This window comes from Carya illinoinensis, chromosome 12, assembly GCF_018687715.1.
Source record: "Carya illinoinensis cultivar Pawnee chromosome 12, C.illinoinensisPawnee_v1, whole genome shotgun sequence".
In the NCBI taxonomy this organism is placed as follows: domain Eukaryota; kingdom Viridiplantae; phylum Streptophyta; class Magnoliopsida; order Fagales; family Juglandaceae; genus Carya; species Carya illinoinensis.
The window spans coordinates 18407499-18424311 of record NC_056763.1 but is presented as its reverse complement, the minus strand read 5'-3'; the positions used below and the strand labels follow the sequence as shown (position 1 = coordinate 18424311).

At 36.0% G+C, this 16813-nt stretch overlaps 2 protein-coding genes across 7 annotated transcripts; one reads left to right on the top strand and one right to left on the bottom strand.

The window, feature by feature from the left end:
* The first annotated feature begins 644 nt into the window (after positions 1 to 644).
* On the top strand, positions 645 to 8923 carry LOC122289727. 3 transcript variants are annotated; one of them, XM_043096955.1, is made up of 13 exons: positions 645 to 1175; positions 1762 to 1897; positions 2389 to 2525; positions 2933 to 3134; positions 3576 to 3814; positions 4267 to 4378; positions 4599 to 4743; positions 5057 to 5130; positions 5259 to 5425; positions 5675 to 5983; positions 6076 to 6131; positions 6571 to 6782; positions 7390 to 8923. In XM_043096955.1, exons 1-13 carry the CDS (start codon positions 942 to 944, stop codon positions 8550 to 8552), a joined length of 3186 nt encoding a protein of 1061 aa, XP_042952889.1. In that variant the 5' UTR covers positions 645 to 941; the 3' UTR covers positions 8553 to 8923. The 3 variants fall into 3 exon arrangements, with proteins under 3 accessions (XP_042952889.1, XP_042952888.1, XP_042952891.1); XM_043096954.1 differs by having other exon boundaries at positions 4988 to 5130; XM_043096957.1 differs by having other exon boundaries at positions 1114 to 1175; positions 1762 to 1842; positions 4988 to 5130.
* Positions 8924 to 9450: 527 nt separating this feature from the next.
* Positions 9451 to 16813, bottom strand: LOC122289728 (anthranilate phosphoribosyltransferase, chloroplastic-like). 4 transcript variants are annotated; one of them, XR_006236219.1, is made up of 11 exons: positions 16480 to 16813; positions 14050 to 14370; positions 13832 to 13975; positions 13376 to 13537; positions 13171 to 13254; positions 12281 to 12469; positions 11426 to 11516; positions 11240 to 11299; positions 11023 to 11141; positions 10317 to 10569; positions 9451 to 9735 (listed from the first exon to the last, which is right to left on the bottom strand). XR_006236219.1 is itself a non-coding variant. In XM_043096958.1 (10 exons), the coding sequence occupies exons 2-10, from the start codon at positions 14248 to 14250 to the stop codon at positions 10408 to 10410; spliced, it is 1212 nt and encodes a 403-aa protein (XP_042952892.1). In that variant the 5' UTR covers positions 14251 to 14370; positions 16480 to 16813; the 3' UTR covers positions 9858 to 10407. The 4 variants fall into 4 exon arrangements, 3 of the variants coding, with proteins under 3 accessions (XP_042952892.1, XP_042952893.1, XP_042952894.1); XM_043096958.1 differs by lacking the exon at positions 9451 to 9735 and having other exon boundaries at positions 9858 to 10569; XM_043096959.1 differs by lacking the exon at positions 9451 to 9735 and having other exon boundaries at positions 9858 to 10569; positions 14050 to 14364.

The window sequence follows — 16813 nt, the reverse complement described above, 5'->3', positions numbered from 1 at the left end:
TCAAAAACAAAATTAATATTAAAAAATTATATTATAATAATATTTTATTCAATTTTCAACAAAACATCTTATATCATCTGAATTATGTAACCAAACAAGCATATAAATTTAATGATCTAATATTGAGAAATAGATACAATATTAAGTGATATGTGAGATTTATGTTGTTTAAAAATATTATAGGAACAATATTAAATGTTGTAAGACTTGCATGATATGGTTGCTTCTATCTAATTCGGACATGCAATTAAGGAGAGAGAATATCTATTGTTTTCTTTCTATCAACTATTATCTTTAATTTGGTGATGGGGGTAATTGTATGTTTTACGCTTCAATTGAGTTGTTTGAGATCAAATGCGTTAATAATTTGCTATTTGAAATTATTTATTTTGAAAAATGATTAAAACAACCGTTCCAAATACATAATATATGATTTAATGAGTCAAAAAATTAAATTAAACCTCAAGTAAGTTTAAAAAAAATATGTTAACTATTTTAATGAAATTACGGCAGATGCCATCCCAGCAGCAATCACAGGATTAGATACCAACGTGATGGTCAATCTTGCCCACACCCTGTGGAGATGCATTAAGAAAAAATCTATATTCCCAAAGAACTTAATACTTATGATTGGTTTCATATCCTATTCATGTTATGTCTGAGGTTCATCTCGTCTCTCTCTCTCTCTCTCTCTCTCTCTCTCTCTCTCTGTGTCTGGACATGAAAGTACCTGTCTTGCATTATCTCATGTACACTATCCTTAACATAAGCTTCATCCACTAAACAGTCCAACAGGCCATCCTCTCAAATCACATTTTACTTTACAGTTCTTCCCAGTTTCCATTAGTCTCACCACCATTTCCATACTCAGCTCCAACTGTTCCACTCTTTGCACAAACCTTACAAATGTGCCTCTTTTGCCTATAGATTTTGGCCTCTAGATGTCTCCGACATCTATTGGGGTTTACTCTCAAATGGGCTTGCTCAAGCTTTCATGGGCACTGTGCTGGGTTCTTTCTCTTTTGAGTTTCAGAGCACTCTGTGATTACTCAGGGGTCACTGTGAAGTTCTTAAAGGCTCCTCATGCATTCTCACATCTCAACTCAGCAACATTTGTCTTTGAAGTTTTCATGGGTGGGAATGGCACTTGCGCAAATTGTATCGTCAGTTGTAAGGTATATTAAACTCCTATTATTGCTTTTAGCTACTTCTTCTTGGCTTTGTTTGTGGGTGCGTTCTCTCGCGTGATTATGGTTCTATGATTTGTGACTTTCTCTTTCCCACTGTTTTAGTTACACGTTTCATGGTTCTTAAGTCAAGAAGGATTTAACAGAGGTTGTGATTGTTAGCATGAACTTGCGCTCTGAGACTATTATAATTCCTTCCTTCACTTCAACTAAATAGGACCTCTTTTTCACGCTCTATGGTTGTAACGAGCTTAAATTTTATTTTTCGACTACCAAGGAGAACTATTTGGAATTACAATGCACAATTACAACACTAGCTATGTGGTCATATTCTCAGTGGTCCTATTCTTTCTTATGAACATAGCTGGAATAAGATGTTGCTTTGTGCGAGTGCGTGTCTGCAAATGTGTGTACATGCTTGCGTGAGTCCTCTTCACCAGTCCCCCCCCCCCCCCCCCCCCCCCCCCTCCCTCTCTCTCAGGGTCTTATTTGGATTGACTTTGGATTTTTTTTCGTTGATATCTATTTTGCCATTTTTCCAAAAAATTATGGGTTAATAAACTTGTTGATGCAGCTGGATGATGGCATTGCTTCAGATTGTGAAGCTAGGAGGATTTTTTATGCAGGCTTGCAGGACGGAAATCATACATTTGAGGTTTGCACCAATCGGTCTGGAGGAGTTGGCTGTGCTAACTATAGCTGGACTGTTGGTTGAGAACCTTCCTTTTTATCCTTTTCTCGTTGTTTTTACTTCTCTTCAAATTATTTATCAAATTTGAGTTACGGATTTTACTTTGGAAGTCATTAACATCAACTCAATGATGTCCTTGTGGAAACGTGTAGCCATGAAATGTTTTGCCTCCCTGTGTGCTGACTCCTGTGTGCTGATTGGTTCAGCATGATAATTTTACTCCCATGAGCTTTACTATAAATAGAATCGGCTTCTTTTGATGCTTAGATTACATTTTATGGGCTCAATTTCGTATCACATCATCCCAACTTACAAAGATGTTGTAAATTGCAGTTCTTGGTTTTATTCTTATGTTCAAACACAGCCTATTTGAAGTGAAGTATGCTTTTGAGAATTTCGGCCCCAAATTGAATTTATGTTTCAAACACAGAAATTAAGATTTTGTAGCAATTATGCATCTTATATTTTCATTGTCCCTTGGCTGATTTATACTATACGTCAATTTTGCAGATACAGTTCCACCTACAGCAAATATCACAGCCTTAACACCCTTCACAAATGCTCTAAATGTTTCTGTAAATATATCTTTCAGCGAACCCTGTACTGGTGGAGGAGGTTTCGAATGTTCTTCTGTGAATGCCTGCAATGTGAGTTGGTGGCCAACAAAGTATTTAAATAAATCTTACTTTTCTTTCTGTTATTGAAGTATGACTGTCATTTTGAGAAGATGAAATCGAGTTCTCTCTAATATAATTGGCTCCATTTGGAACAAACAGTAATTTTGGGTTATCGACCTCATCAATGATATATTTTCAGATGTTTTCTAAAAGGAATCTTTTATAATATTGCTTGGAATGTGTTTTACACACCTGTCAATGTATGATCTAATATCATATAGTCATATTTCTTTTAAGTTTTGGAATCACTGACAAATATCTTGTTGCTTCTTGAGTTCATATGTAAAGTGAATACCAAAATTTAGGTTATATTACTAATTCACTGAACAATAAACCAAATTCTTATATGTTCTTCTTTCTTGTAAATCTCTTTGCAGCTTCTGGTTTATGGTGCTGGCCAAGTTATACCATCCTCGCTCATCATTTTGCAGCCAAACCTCAAGTATTCTGTCCTTGTGGGTTTATCATCTACCAGTCAGTATGGGCGAGTGATATTAGTAATGGATAAGAATTTTTGTACTGACAGTGCTGGGAATAAGTTTTCAAGAACAACAAATTCAAGTTTCTATGTGCATTTTGGTGAGTAATAATGTTCGTTCCACGGGTTGTTAAGAGTATATATTGTTTTGATTTTTCCAATATAACTAATTATTTTTATACATATATTCAAAGCCATTCCTATTTCCATCTAATCAATACCTTGCTCTTCAATTCTGACAACTTTCACATAGTGAAATCAATGATCTAGACTGCCAAAACAGCTAACCCCTATCTGCATAAAATATATCTATTTTATATTTAGAATCTCTGCAGATTTTTATGCTTTCCAAAAAATCTCGGCTATTTTAAATAACTTTTGCTTAGTGTTGGGTAGAAAGTGTTTATTGTAGACTCAATTCTTTTTCTGAACTTAGATTTTTGTCTTTATGGGTTTTCTCTTATACATTCTACAGATAGGATTTTCTTTGCCTTGCCAATCTGTTCTTTGCTTTCACTGTTCATGATGGTCTTATTCTACAGATAGAAGAAGCGTGTTTGTCAACCTGAGGACTAGCATTCTCGAAAGGCTACTTCAACTTAATGGCAAAACTAGACTGGTGCAGGCAACTAACAAATATAATAAACTGAAAGTGTATCTGTATTTTTCAGTGCCTGTTCTCAACTCATCTGCAGAAATTGTCAATTCCCTCCAAACAAGTCAGGGCACTCTTCTTCCCATTAGTGGGGAAAACCTTGGGAATCGCAGATTTGGCTTTCTGGTCAGTTGGCTCATGCAATCTTCTTTCTTCTTTCTGTGTTTTTTACAGCCAGATAACCAATGGTGTTCCATACTTTTAAAGCCTGTTTGATTGTTATATGAATTTAGAGTGTTTCGTTTATATCTTTTGCAATAAATATGTACTGCACTACCGCTTCATCTTGAATGCTGACACTTACAAAGGTTGCAGCCATTAATTGTAAGGAAAAGTTGATCAATTCCAAAAAACTGCTGTCTTCAGAATTCTTATCTTGATGGTTGGCATATCTTGAAATCCCCACTACTACTGTTGAATTGTTAGTTGGAGACAATCTGACATACCAATGAAGCCATCAAGTTCCATGGGCTGACCAAACAGGCCCTTAATGTTCTTGAATTGCATGTGTATTTTTTAAGTGCCTATTTATTCTCATACGTTTTTGTGCTTGCCTCATTTTCACTCTATCCTTTCAGGTTGCAAATCTATCTGCCATAGCTATAGTCACTCTAAACATTAATTCAAACTCCATAATAAGCAGACAAAGGACTCCAGTTTCTCCAATTGCACCGTTAACATTCTTGTATGGTATGTTCTATATTAGTTTACAATTTGAAGATTAGATATCATCTGTTTGTGAAGTAAAACTTTAGTTTCTATATTCTTTGCTTAACTCTTCGAACATAAAAACATTCAAGATTTAACATGTTTTTATGTTCTAAGCAATCAGTAAAGCTTTACAGGTGGATTTCAATTTTTATGAGATTTGGTTATTACCTCCTGACATGGATATACATGTGACCTCCAGATTCTGTGAGGCCAGCTGTGAGATTGAGTACCTCATTTAATATGAGGACAAAAGAACCCAGCATACCAATGTTGATAAAGTTCATGAAGCCTGTATTTGGCTTTAACGCTTCTGAAATATCAATCAATGGAGGGCATTTGCAGAGGCAAGTTACTTCTTTTTACCTGTGTTTCTCTGTCAATGTATGTTAACTTATACAAAAGCTTATACATCTGCACGTTTATAATGCACTCATGCAAAATTAGGAACTCTTTGATAATGAGCTCCCTTTCTCCATTTTTTTTTAGTTGTTGATGAGAATTGGTTTTCAGTTAGTAAGGCCAATGCATTTACTCGTACATGTTTCTCATCTTAACTCCTTTACAATAATAATTATTACCCTTTTTCAGCTTTCATGAGATAAGTAGAGCCATATATATCATAGAGATACATGCAGACCATGATATTGTATCTGTCAGTGTTCCTGAAAATGTAACCAGGGATGTTGCTGGAAACGGAAATCTAGCTTCCAATGTTCTACAAGTAAGGCACTGTAAGGATTCTTACTCTTTTCTCTTGCATCATCTTAATTCTATTATGAAATCTAAGTCCCGGAGGACACTCCTACCTTTGATTTTTCCAGCTATTTACTGATGTAAGGTACTGAAATGTATATTACAGATTCTGTACCTGTAATATCTTCTGTGATTTCTAAGCTTGCAACTGCTTCTTTTTTGGTGACATCTTTTGCTTCCGGGCTGCTCATGGTTTCAATTGCAAGCCTTCACTCCATTGGAGCACTTTCAAGACCTTCTTCATCTTTTTCTGATCCTGCAAGGAATCTTTTTGTATGATATCCAACCTATAATCTTTTATGATTTCTCATATGTAGGGATTTGTGAACTATGGGGTTATTATATTTTTGGCATAGAAAGGAGAAAAAATAATGGACCTGAAAGAACTTCCACTTAAGGTTGTGGTGGGTAGATTGTTTTAGCTTACTATCATTTAGAATAACTGATAATAACTTTTTAAACTTGCGAATTATACCATCATCATTGTAAATCTAATTGGCATTCCTTTTCTTGTTCATTCAGAGAATTGCTTGCCATATTCAAGTTTTTGCTTTGTCTAGATGGTTGGCAGTGACATTGCCAGTTGAGTATGATGAATTTGCAAGGGGTTTACAATGGAGCATTCCATACTTGAGTCTTCCATGGGAAACTGGGCACACTCAGCCAGTCATAGTGGACTCAAGTTCCCCTGACAACCCAATATCGTCCATGTATGAAGTTCATGATTCTGGAAACTTCCAGGATGTGAAATGGAAAGAAGAGATTTTGGGTAGGAAAGCTTCAGTATATGGGTTGCCACTAACTCCCATGGAATACAGATCATATTTTGAGGTCCGAAACTGTACTTGTCCCCACTATTGCATTTGATTCCTATGATCAGATGACGAATAAGTTTTATGATAGAATCCATTGTGTTGCTGCAGAGCCAAAACAGTGAACCCAAAGCTGAATATATTTTGGATCCACATCTCTTAAATGGGTAGGTTATGAGGACCTTTGTTTTCTATCTAGTCCATGAACTTGCTTATGAATTTATGAGACAAAACAAGTGGTTGAAAGTATTCAATATTGAGTTGGTAAATAAAGGAGAAAAACTAGGGCAGTAATAAAGGAATGTATCCCCCTAAGGTTTTGGTTTTTGTTTATTGATTCATGTTGAATTAAAAAGAAGAAAGAAAATATTTCTGGGCATGTACAATTTGGAACTCAAATCATTGAGTTGTACGATTTTCTATAGATGCAATGAAACATTAATGCTACTGATGCTTTTCATTATCAATTTATTGATAAATCCAGAAGGATAAATTTTTAATGCCATATTATTTATCTTCTTATAACTTTGTGTATATTGGTTGGGAATCCTTAAGGTTAAACTGCTAGAGACACTTACTTTTGTTATTGGTGACTCTTTTGCATAGGTGGAGGGATTTTGGTAGAAGCATGTTCTGGTTAGCCACAATTGGTGGCAGTTTAATACTGCTGCATGCGTTACTCCTTGTCATCCTAAAATTCAGGAAAAAGAACTCTGGAAAGCAGAGTTATGGAGCACTCGAACTCCCAAGATTTGAAATATTTCTGATAATTCTTGCAGTACCTTGTATTTGTGAGGCCTCTGTTGCTCTAATCAGAGGTAAATTTAATTTTCCTTCTTCGTCACATATGAATCCTTACCTATGCATCTATCAAGCAAAGGCAAAGGTTCCAAAAGAATGCTGCTTTAACTGTTTCATCAGTGCAAAAGAAAGCACGAAAATACCCATATTAGTATCTTTCAACTATTTTCTTATACTTGAATTCTTTGATCAAAGAATTTCCAATGCTGTCATGATATGCAAGAGAATTAGCTAGTTTTTTTTCTCTTGTTAATTAAGTCATCTTTTTTCTACCCTACCTTCCAAACAGGTGATGGAATTGTGAACTATGTTCCTTTGTTGTGCACCTAAGTTTTATGGAGTTAATCATTATTATATTGGTTTAGAACAAGACATAGTATGCAGTCCAAATTCCTCCAATATTAAGAATTTCAACACTAACTTAAATCACATCTCTGTGCATGACATGCAGCCATCGTAGCATAATTATCTGATGACGTCATTGCAGGGTAACAATAAAATGTATCAGGGGCAAAACCCCAATTTGTTGCTTCTTTACAACCTCTTTACCATCAGTTTTCATGCTTTATGAAACTTTAACTACAAATCTTTGCATTTAATCTTGTCTTGCTTTTGTGGATTAAGGAGGAACGGCATTGGGCATTATGTTTGGCATACTGCTTTTTGGAGCCATGCTTTTTCTGCTGCTGGCGTTGTTCTTGTTCCTCTCTGTAGGTATTACTTTTGGGAAGCTACTTCAATACAAGGAAGTACATCAAGAAGGCCGGAGATTTCATTGGTATCAACATATAGTCAGAGTAACTTTGGGTCCTGGTAAAAGAGGCCAGTGGACATGGAAAAACCAACCCAACTCTGATTACCTAATCAAGTTAGGCCCTCTATTTGAAGATCTACGAGGCCCCCCAAAATACATGCTGTCACAGATTTCAGGGAGCAATCCCAGCACACATGGCGATCGAATCATTGCCTCTGATGATGAAACTGAAGATGCAGAAGCACCTTTGATTCAGAAGCTGTTTGGAATACTGAGAATATACTACACTCTGCTTGAGTCCATGAGACGACTTTCACTAGGGATTATTGCTGGTGCCTATAAGGGTAACCGGTCTTCTAAGACCATGACAGTAACCTTATTGTGCATCACTTCTTTTCAGCTCTTCTTCCTTGTTCTTAAGAAGCCATTTATTAAGAAAAAGGCTCAGTTGATTGAGATCATCTCAGTTTCCAGTGAAGTATGCTTATTTGCTACTTTCTTGGTTCTCTTGGAGAAGAAATTATCAGACAGGGATGAGACCTTAGCTGGGGTCTTCATGCTTATACTTTTTCTACTTGGATATATACCACAAATGATGAATGAATGGTATGCTTTGTACAGACAGACAAAACGGCTAGACAATGCTGACAACTTTTTCTCAAGGGGTATGAAAATAGCTTTGATCGGATTTCTCCTGCTGTTCATTCCACAGAAGTTGATCAAAAAACTGGAAAGCAGGCTCCCACTGAATGTGGTCATGGGTACTTCAGTTGAAAGTTCCAGGAATTCTGGGGGTAGGAGTTTAAGCACAATAGATAAATCAAGGTCGAACCAACTTAAAGAACTGGCCAAGGCTAGCTTTAGTAAAGAAGAGAGTAGGGCTCCAAATGATCCCTCAACCAGTCGTACAAGATGGAATCGGTTTTGGGGCAATAAAAGTAGTGGGAGCTCATCTGTAAATTCATCTTCTGATTTCAAGTCAAAATTGAGAGAGCTGGACAAAGATTTAGAAGCCATTTTTGCATCCAAGTGAAAATAAATCATTCCCAGATCACTTGGGAGTGATGGAAAATGGGTGATAGTTTAGATTGGAGTCATGGGGTTGTAATCCAATTTCTTTTCTTAATAGGTAAAGCTGTAACCCATTGGTTGGGTTGATAAGAACAAAAATTTTGGTGATCCTTTTGAACAGCCGTGCAAGATAAGGATCTCCTTATGGAAGGAAGTTAGAATTATCAAATATTAATTTATTCAAGTGGTTGGATTAACTTTTCCTTCCATTTTAAAAGCACTGTTAGAAGAAATTCTGTAACGGGCTTTCAATGCTGCAGCAACTATTTTGGATGCAAGAACTGCATGAAAATGCAGTGACCTTCAATCAGATGTAAAAGTTTTTAGGTCTAATTTGATTTGCATTTCTGACCTTAGAGAAAATCATTTTGCAACTTAGATCAGTGGCTCCCCAAAAACCATATTGAGGAATGGACTTAGAGCATGAACTCAATTTGCAATTTAAATTAGTAGGTGAAAAGAACCTCAGCAGAATTGTTCAAACTCTGAGATATTAATTTCATAATTTCGTTCCATTACCTCAAACATTTAAGCATCAAGGTTTTATTGTATAATTTTACTGTAGTTACACATGGAGTCTGGCCTATGAACCTTTATCTTGGGACCGAGTAATGCTACCTACTATCGTGAAGTGTACAAATGTCATGTAGTCATTTTAAAAACAATGGAATCCACTATTAAAATTTTCTTTTCATGTGAGTCCCATGCTTATTTACTTTTTTCAAGTAATTATGCGACGTTTGCACATTTACAACTACAAGTATCATTTCTCTAACAGAATGGCTAATAATTATCTAGCCCAAGAATCATTCCTAGTTTGAAAGTAATAAAAAGTTTGCAGTGTAAAATAAATTGACCACTTCAAAAAAATCAAAATACCGCAGAGCTCTTAGATCTTTGAGGAAATCCTTTGCATAATTTCTCCCAAGTTTTTACCTGAAGCATAAAGCTCTAATAACTACAAAATCTGGCTACTAAAAATTTCTATTCAAATATAATTATTTAAGTTTTGTGCTGTTTAAATAATCTATTACAGCAAGACAAATGATAATGATAAATACATCCATCACATTGAAATCCTTCTATGTCTGAAGGACTTTTATACGAGTGTCAGAGCACTTAAGGGAAGCCTTTTTCTCCAATTTCTGCAATCATCAAACAAAAGGGATCAAAGAAGTTTACTATTTTCCTTTTTGATAAGTAGGAGTAAGGTTTTATTGATTGAAAAGAAGCGTAGCTCAAGTGCATAGGTAGTATACACAGAATATACCTACCGGAAAATAACTAGAAATGGATATAAGAAAATTATGAAAATTAGCCCTGTTACAGTCAATGACAGAAGCCCAAGAAAATAGTGTTGAAGAAGAAACTCTTCAACTCGTCCAAGGGACACTTCCGGTTTTCAAAACACCTACCATTTCTCTCCATCTAGGGGCACCACATTATACAATGATGAATCATTTTCCATACAGCAGCAATGTGAATGTTACCCCGAAGACCTCTTCAACACTGAAACATATCCACTACCCTTCCAGGCATAACCCATGGCAAACTGGTCCTATTGAGAATAACATCCCACAAAAAATAATAATAATAATAATAAACTGGCCACCTTGCAATGTAACAATATATGATCCACCATTTCCCCATTTTTCTTACATGAATAACATCAATCCATAATGATAAAGACCACGTTTCGTCAGATTGTCAATAGTGAGAATTTTACCAAGGGGCACAGTCCAACCAAAGAAAGCAATCTTGGGAGGCACCTTGAATCTCCAAGTTCTCTTGCAAGGAAAATGATTAGCATGAAGCTTTTAACTTAAGAAACAGGTTTTACTTGCATTGGAAATATCTATCCACAAATCAAGCTTCTCAAGAGCTTTTCCAGATTCTTGTGTTTCACGAGCCGAAGCTACTCCTTCACCCAAGGTGTTAACATTGCCACTGACCAATAAGGCTGCTGCCGCATTTAATACCTGATTAATTTTTTGTTAACAACTAGATTTCTCATTCATAAGAAATAACTTAAGAAATTAGCATCCTTATGAGTTAAGTGCCTGTTTGGGATTGATATAGGTAATAGAGCTTTGAATTGTAGAGCTTTATTAAAAAGTTCTCTTATTAAAAAGTTGTTTACTGCTTGGTAAACCTACGCCTAAAGCACGTTTTAAAGTTGTTATGCCGGTTTTCGGTATTTTCTCTAGAAGTACTTTTCAACAAAAACTTCAATTTGGAGCTTTCTAAAATTCTAGCTTTTCTAGGTGTTTAAAACACTGTTTATAAATTTACCAAAACATATAATTTTTTCTTTAAAAGAGCTTTTAAACTGTTGAAAGTACTTTTTTTTTTTTATAAGTGAAACTGTTGAAAGTACTTTTCAAGCTCTCAAATTCAAAACCAAACAGGCACTAAATTGCCAAAGTACTTACAAGGGCATCAGCAATGGGCCCTTTCTCCCCTGAAAATACGCGCTTTAGTACCTCCGCATTGTACTCTGGACCTCCACCTCGCAAGCTTTCAAAAGTGCAGCGAGCAATGCCAAACTCCACTGTCCAGAAAAACATTATATTTTTTCCATTTGAAACTATTTACACATAGCAACAAATCAAAGATGTACAAATTAAAAGTTAAGGACACAATTCTTACGGGGATCAAATGAGAACTTCTCAATCTTCTCTGGAGTAACATCAAGGATTAACCCTGGTCCTGCATTCAAATAGTTTATATTTGAATAAGAAGAAATTTAATTATACCTCTCTGAGAGAATTGAGTATGTCAACCTTTAACTTTGCAATAAGCATTTTTTAGCATTTGCAAAAAGAAGGATCTTACCAAGGGGGCTCATTTCATCTAAGCCCTCTGAGTGAATAACTAATGCTCTTTTCATGCCAAATTGCTGGAGTGCTTTAGCCATTTTGAGGACCTATCGAACAGAGAGAATATCATACTCTTCTTGGGCATTCATATATGAGAAAAAAAATGACAAATGGTATGTGGTCAACTAGTGATTTGAAAAGTAAACCTCAGGCCCTCCACAGTATATATTTGTGCATCCTCATACAGGAGAGACAAAATATAGTTGTTTTCAAACAAAAACTATCAACACTATTATTTTGCTATTTAAAGTCATCTAGTCTCTAATGGCAGCAAACCACTCTATTTAAGTATAGTAACATAAACTCTAGAGCTATGGTGAGCCTATAGCAAGAGAAAATGCTAAGCTGTTTTCAGTCATCTGTTAAACAATTCGGGCAAAACCAGATTAAATAAAAACTTTGGAAACTAACTGGAAATTACTCTAATGATTAAGAATCTACGTAGTTTAAAAGCTTAGATATACTGACCCCATCTTGGCAAATTAGTACCTGCTTGGAGATAATCTTATCTCTGGTACCAGTTTTAGTATTCAAATCTATTAGCCTTTAGCAGTAGTTAAAGAAAAAATGACAAACATCTGTTGGATCATACTAATAATGTGTTGTTAAGAGATATTAACGATGCAGTCAAGTCCATGAAGCTTCAATTATTAATCATGCATGCAAAAGCCCATACTACCACCAAGTGTTTATTGCTAATAGAACTCAAAGAAACAAAGAAGAGGTAAATGAAAAGGAATGATCAGGAAATACTATTCTAGGAAAAGATGACAATTATACTATTTCAACTCTTCTTAGTACAAGTACTTACCAAGTCATCCTTGTAAACACCTACAACAGCAAAAGAAACCCTTGCTGGATTCAACATTGGGCCCAATATGTTAAACACAGTTTTCACTTTTAGTGTTTTCCTAACAGGGCTGACAATCTTCATTGCTGGGTGATATTTTGGCGCCATCATAAACCCAATTCCACTTTCATTCACGCACCTTGTCACCCCCTGAGTCATGAAACACAAGAAATCAAATTATTATAGACAAATCAATTGTACTGAATTTTTTCTTTCCATATTCTATAAGTTGAGCACAAACACAAAATAGCATCTCATTTCTTTTTCTTGCTCTCTGCTCCATATGCAGTGGGGTTTCAGTGGGTCTAGATTTGGAATCAATACCATGGGAAGAGAAACTAATTACTATTGCACTAACAACTCAAAAATTCTATCATAAGAAAGGGGTAATATCCTATCATTGCAAGTTTTATGGATAATGAGAGACTTATTGTGATACCCCATATGGTCAGAGAATAAGGTAAGGGGCAATATCCTATCATTGCAAGTTTTATGGATAATGAGTGACTTATTGTGATACCCCATATGGTAAGAGAATAAGGTAGGTGGTGTATGAGATCCCATATTGTTTAGGAAGGAGAAGTTCTTGCTCTTTATAATATTCCAATGGGGCTCCAATTGTATCATTGACTAGTCCTTTTGGAGTATAGGCCATGTGGTTTGGGCTTTCCATTGGAGCATTACACTTATGTTCATTCCTAAAGTGTTTATAAAGCCTAAAGCATCTTATTTATAAGCTGCTAATGACACATGTACTTCTCACCACACAAGAAGCTAAACTGAAGCTCACACTACCTAAGTACCATTGGACCCTCAATTTAACTTTGAAAAACCTAATTAATTGCACTAACCTCTGGCTCCAAGTCAATAGCTACTCCCAACGCCTCTAATACATCAGCACTTCCACACGCAGAAGAACTTGACCTGTTTCCTTGCTGAAAGCAAAGTACTTTAAACAATCACCATTTCATAGATCTTTATATGAATTTAAGATTCACTCGAATCACTCCACTAAACATCAGAACAGCATCAATTGAAATGAAAAAGGATACCAACCTTTGCAACTTTCACACCACAAGCTGCAGCAAGTATTGAAGCCCCTGTGGATATGTTCACCGTATTTGCTCCGTCACCACCTGTTCCAACAATGTCAACTGCATCAACCAACCCTTCTACCTTCACACTATGCTTGAGCATTGCCCTTGCTAATCCCACAACCTGTTTGATTGGTACAACCCCATAGTTATTCACTCATGCCGAGTGTCCATTTGTCTCAACATTAAGCATGCTTTTGTAACTATTAGAGAAAAACTGCATAGATATAAGTTATTAACAAAGAACTTACGCCATTCAAAATTTGAAAACCTGGGCGGACTCAAAATTTCTCAAATATTATAATCTTGTGTAAGTTACACTCAGATATTCAATTTCAATAGAATATGTACTATCAGAAATTCCATTGAAAGACAAGTAGATTAATTATATTTGAACAACACAAAAGAGAACTCTTACTTCTTCATATGTCTCTCCTTTGGCTCTTAGCAGCACAAGAAAAGCACTTATCAATGCCTCACTGGGATTGTTCAGTAAAAAATCCAGAGTAGCTTCAGCCTCAGACTCTGATAAGTCCACTTGATTTATCAATGATTCAACCAACTGCAAAACCACAAACAACGCGTGTTTAAAAACCAAGATTCACAAAAAAAACAAAACTACCCCCAAATCTGTACCTCATTGAAATATGTAGTTGGTGGGGTTGAGCTCTTGGAAACAGTAACTGGCAAAGCAGTGACCAGAGTGCTTGGAGCCAAGTTTCTTTGCTGTTTTGCATGAAGAATCGGCAGGGTGATAGAGCAATTTTGAGAACCAAGCTTGTGATGATAAGTTATAGAAGAGAAAGAGATGGGGGATTTGGAGGAGGCGACCGCCATTTTATGGTTCACAAAGCCAAAAGATCAAAAAAACCTATGAAATTGAACCTGTTCGCCAGTGTATTATTACTAGTGTGAATGGCCCTGCAAGGCACGTGCTTGATTTGCCCTATCCTGTGACTAGGCCAAATAGAGTCATGAATCAAATTGGTGAAAAAGAAAAATGTATCTAACAATTAATATATATGCATTACAGATTTTGAATATTGGGTCCCCATGACATTCCATCACTCAATGGAGATGACCAGCGGGCACAATTTTGAATAAATTGGAGGTTTGTTGACAAGAGTTGCTTCCATATTCAACTCTTTCCAACTCTCTCCACCCTCTCCGTGTATATATATATATATATATTTCCAATACAAGCTTCTCATATGATGACAGACTTACCTATGTTCTATGTATGTTATTGGGAATTGATGTTTCCATTAAAAGAACAGTACAGGACAAAATATATGAATTTGAAAACCGTGTATACTTGGATTGATACAAACTTCTTATATGTTGACAGATTTACATGCTTTCTATGCTTTTGTGAGTATTTTATTTTTATTTAAAAAAAAAAAAAAAAAAAAAAAAAAAGATAAGCAGGGGTCATCACTTCAGAACCAGCAGATCGTGAAAACAAAGAAGTCCTCCCAACAACTGGATTCTGTGAATCGGTCTCAACAATCACAAAGCAAAGATCAATTGCTTTGTGATTGAGGTTTGGTTGCATTCTTTAGCTATCTTCCGTTCTGGACCTTATGGATTATTTTGGGGGAGGGGGGAATAAGAAGCCCAAGCCTGCATGCTAAATTCTATTCCTGGCTGCATGGAGAGGATTAGCTCTTCTCATTCTCTCAATAAGTATATCTCAAACAAATCTTACAAAATTTTGTATGGATCTCCACAGGATGGATCCATTGCTGTCAGACCATGCCGCAGAAGCGTAAAAATACAAGGGTCCAAGATTGTAGTCGAAGATTGCCAACTTGCAGAAGCAGTTTGGTAATTTTTAATTAACTCGACCTTCTTTGGCTTATTTTTATATGACAATGAATCTAGAAGACTGCAAACACAATATGTCTTTTACCCGATTAAACCCCAGATCAGTGTAACACACCCACATAACATGGACCTGATAAAACATCGGGTTCTCTCCAAGGAGATATTGCCCCCCAGAAATATTTTGCACCCATACACACACACACACACACGCATATGAAGATTATAGTTTTTACCAGCCAACAGGGATCAACCCCTCAACAATAACGTGGCCACCTAAATAATATTGCATAAATCATTGTTGTATAGAGTAACTTAAGTTGCGCCTGTTCACTATTTGTAAATTCATGATAAAGTATTTATGGTGGTACTTGTACATTGTGTTTTACCTAAAGACATTTACATGAGATTTGTTGCAAGTACTGCAATTTAGTCGCATTCTTGCAACTGGAGGGTGTTCGAGGTGTTAAGAGTGACATTTTGTTCCCACAAAATTTTTTTCCCAATAAAACAGAAATAATGTAGGAAAATCAAATGGCCATATCTCACGAAATTACCAACAAAGATGTACTGTAAATCAAACACAAGGTGAAATTAATTTATTAACTCAAGATGCAAGACAAATAATTTGATTTTTTTACACAACAGCTTTTCCAAGAAAACAACAATGCGGGAAAATCAAATGGCCATATCTCACGAGATTATCAACAACAACGCAATGGAATTATGTATCTTCAATACACTTATTGCCTATATGTAACGAGATTATCAGCAATAATGCAATCTTTTGAAGAAAATAAAAACATAATTCTGTCGATGAGATTGCGATGCGACAGTGAAAGTAGGAATTAAGATCGCTCTATATCCTACAAGAAAAATCAAAGTCTTCAAATGAAACATACGTGGAAAGAAGAGTCAAGAACATGGAGCAAACAACAAAACAGGGAAGCCCAGAATCGAGGGCCTGCTACGCGGCCGAAAGATAAAGTTGACGAGCTGCTATAATGATTCAAAAGAAGCCAAAACACATTTTGCTTCTTGCGCAATTTGTTTCAATAAATAAAACAAAAAGAGAGAGAAGGTTCTCCTTGGGCAGCGATTCATGTCTTCATTTCAATAAGACCCACAACAACAAAGAGAAAAACCAGTAGGAGAACCAGCATTTTTTAGTTTCTCTACTTGTAAACGAAACCAAAGAATGCATACTGCATATCCTAACTGGAAGGCAAGAGAGTCGCTTACATAGAAATGGAGATGCCGGGTTTTGGTGCAAAAATCTAGCGCAAAGTTCCAACTCCTTGTCTTCACATCCGACAAACCGATCGCATGCGCCTCACCAAAACTTTTGTTTGTAGTTAAAGGTATGAAACAACACGAAGAAGCTCAACTACAAGCTATATATACCATCTCACCCTTTAGCACATTGAGTTGAAATTGGAAACCATTCAGGAAGAGATGAATAAAGAAACAGAATCATGGAATTCACGAGGGGGGCGGCATTCCTCCTTGGGCTTTTGGCACGAGTTTTGACTTCTACCGACGTTGGTTTTTCTCAATCGTTATCGCAGAACTCTCC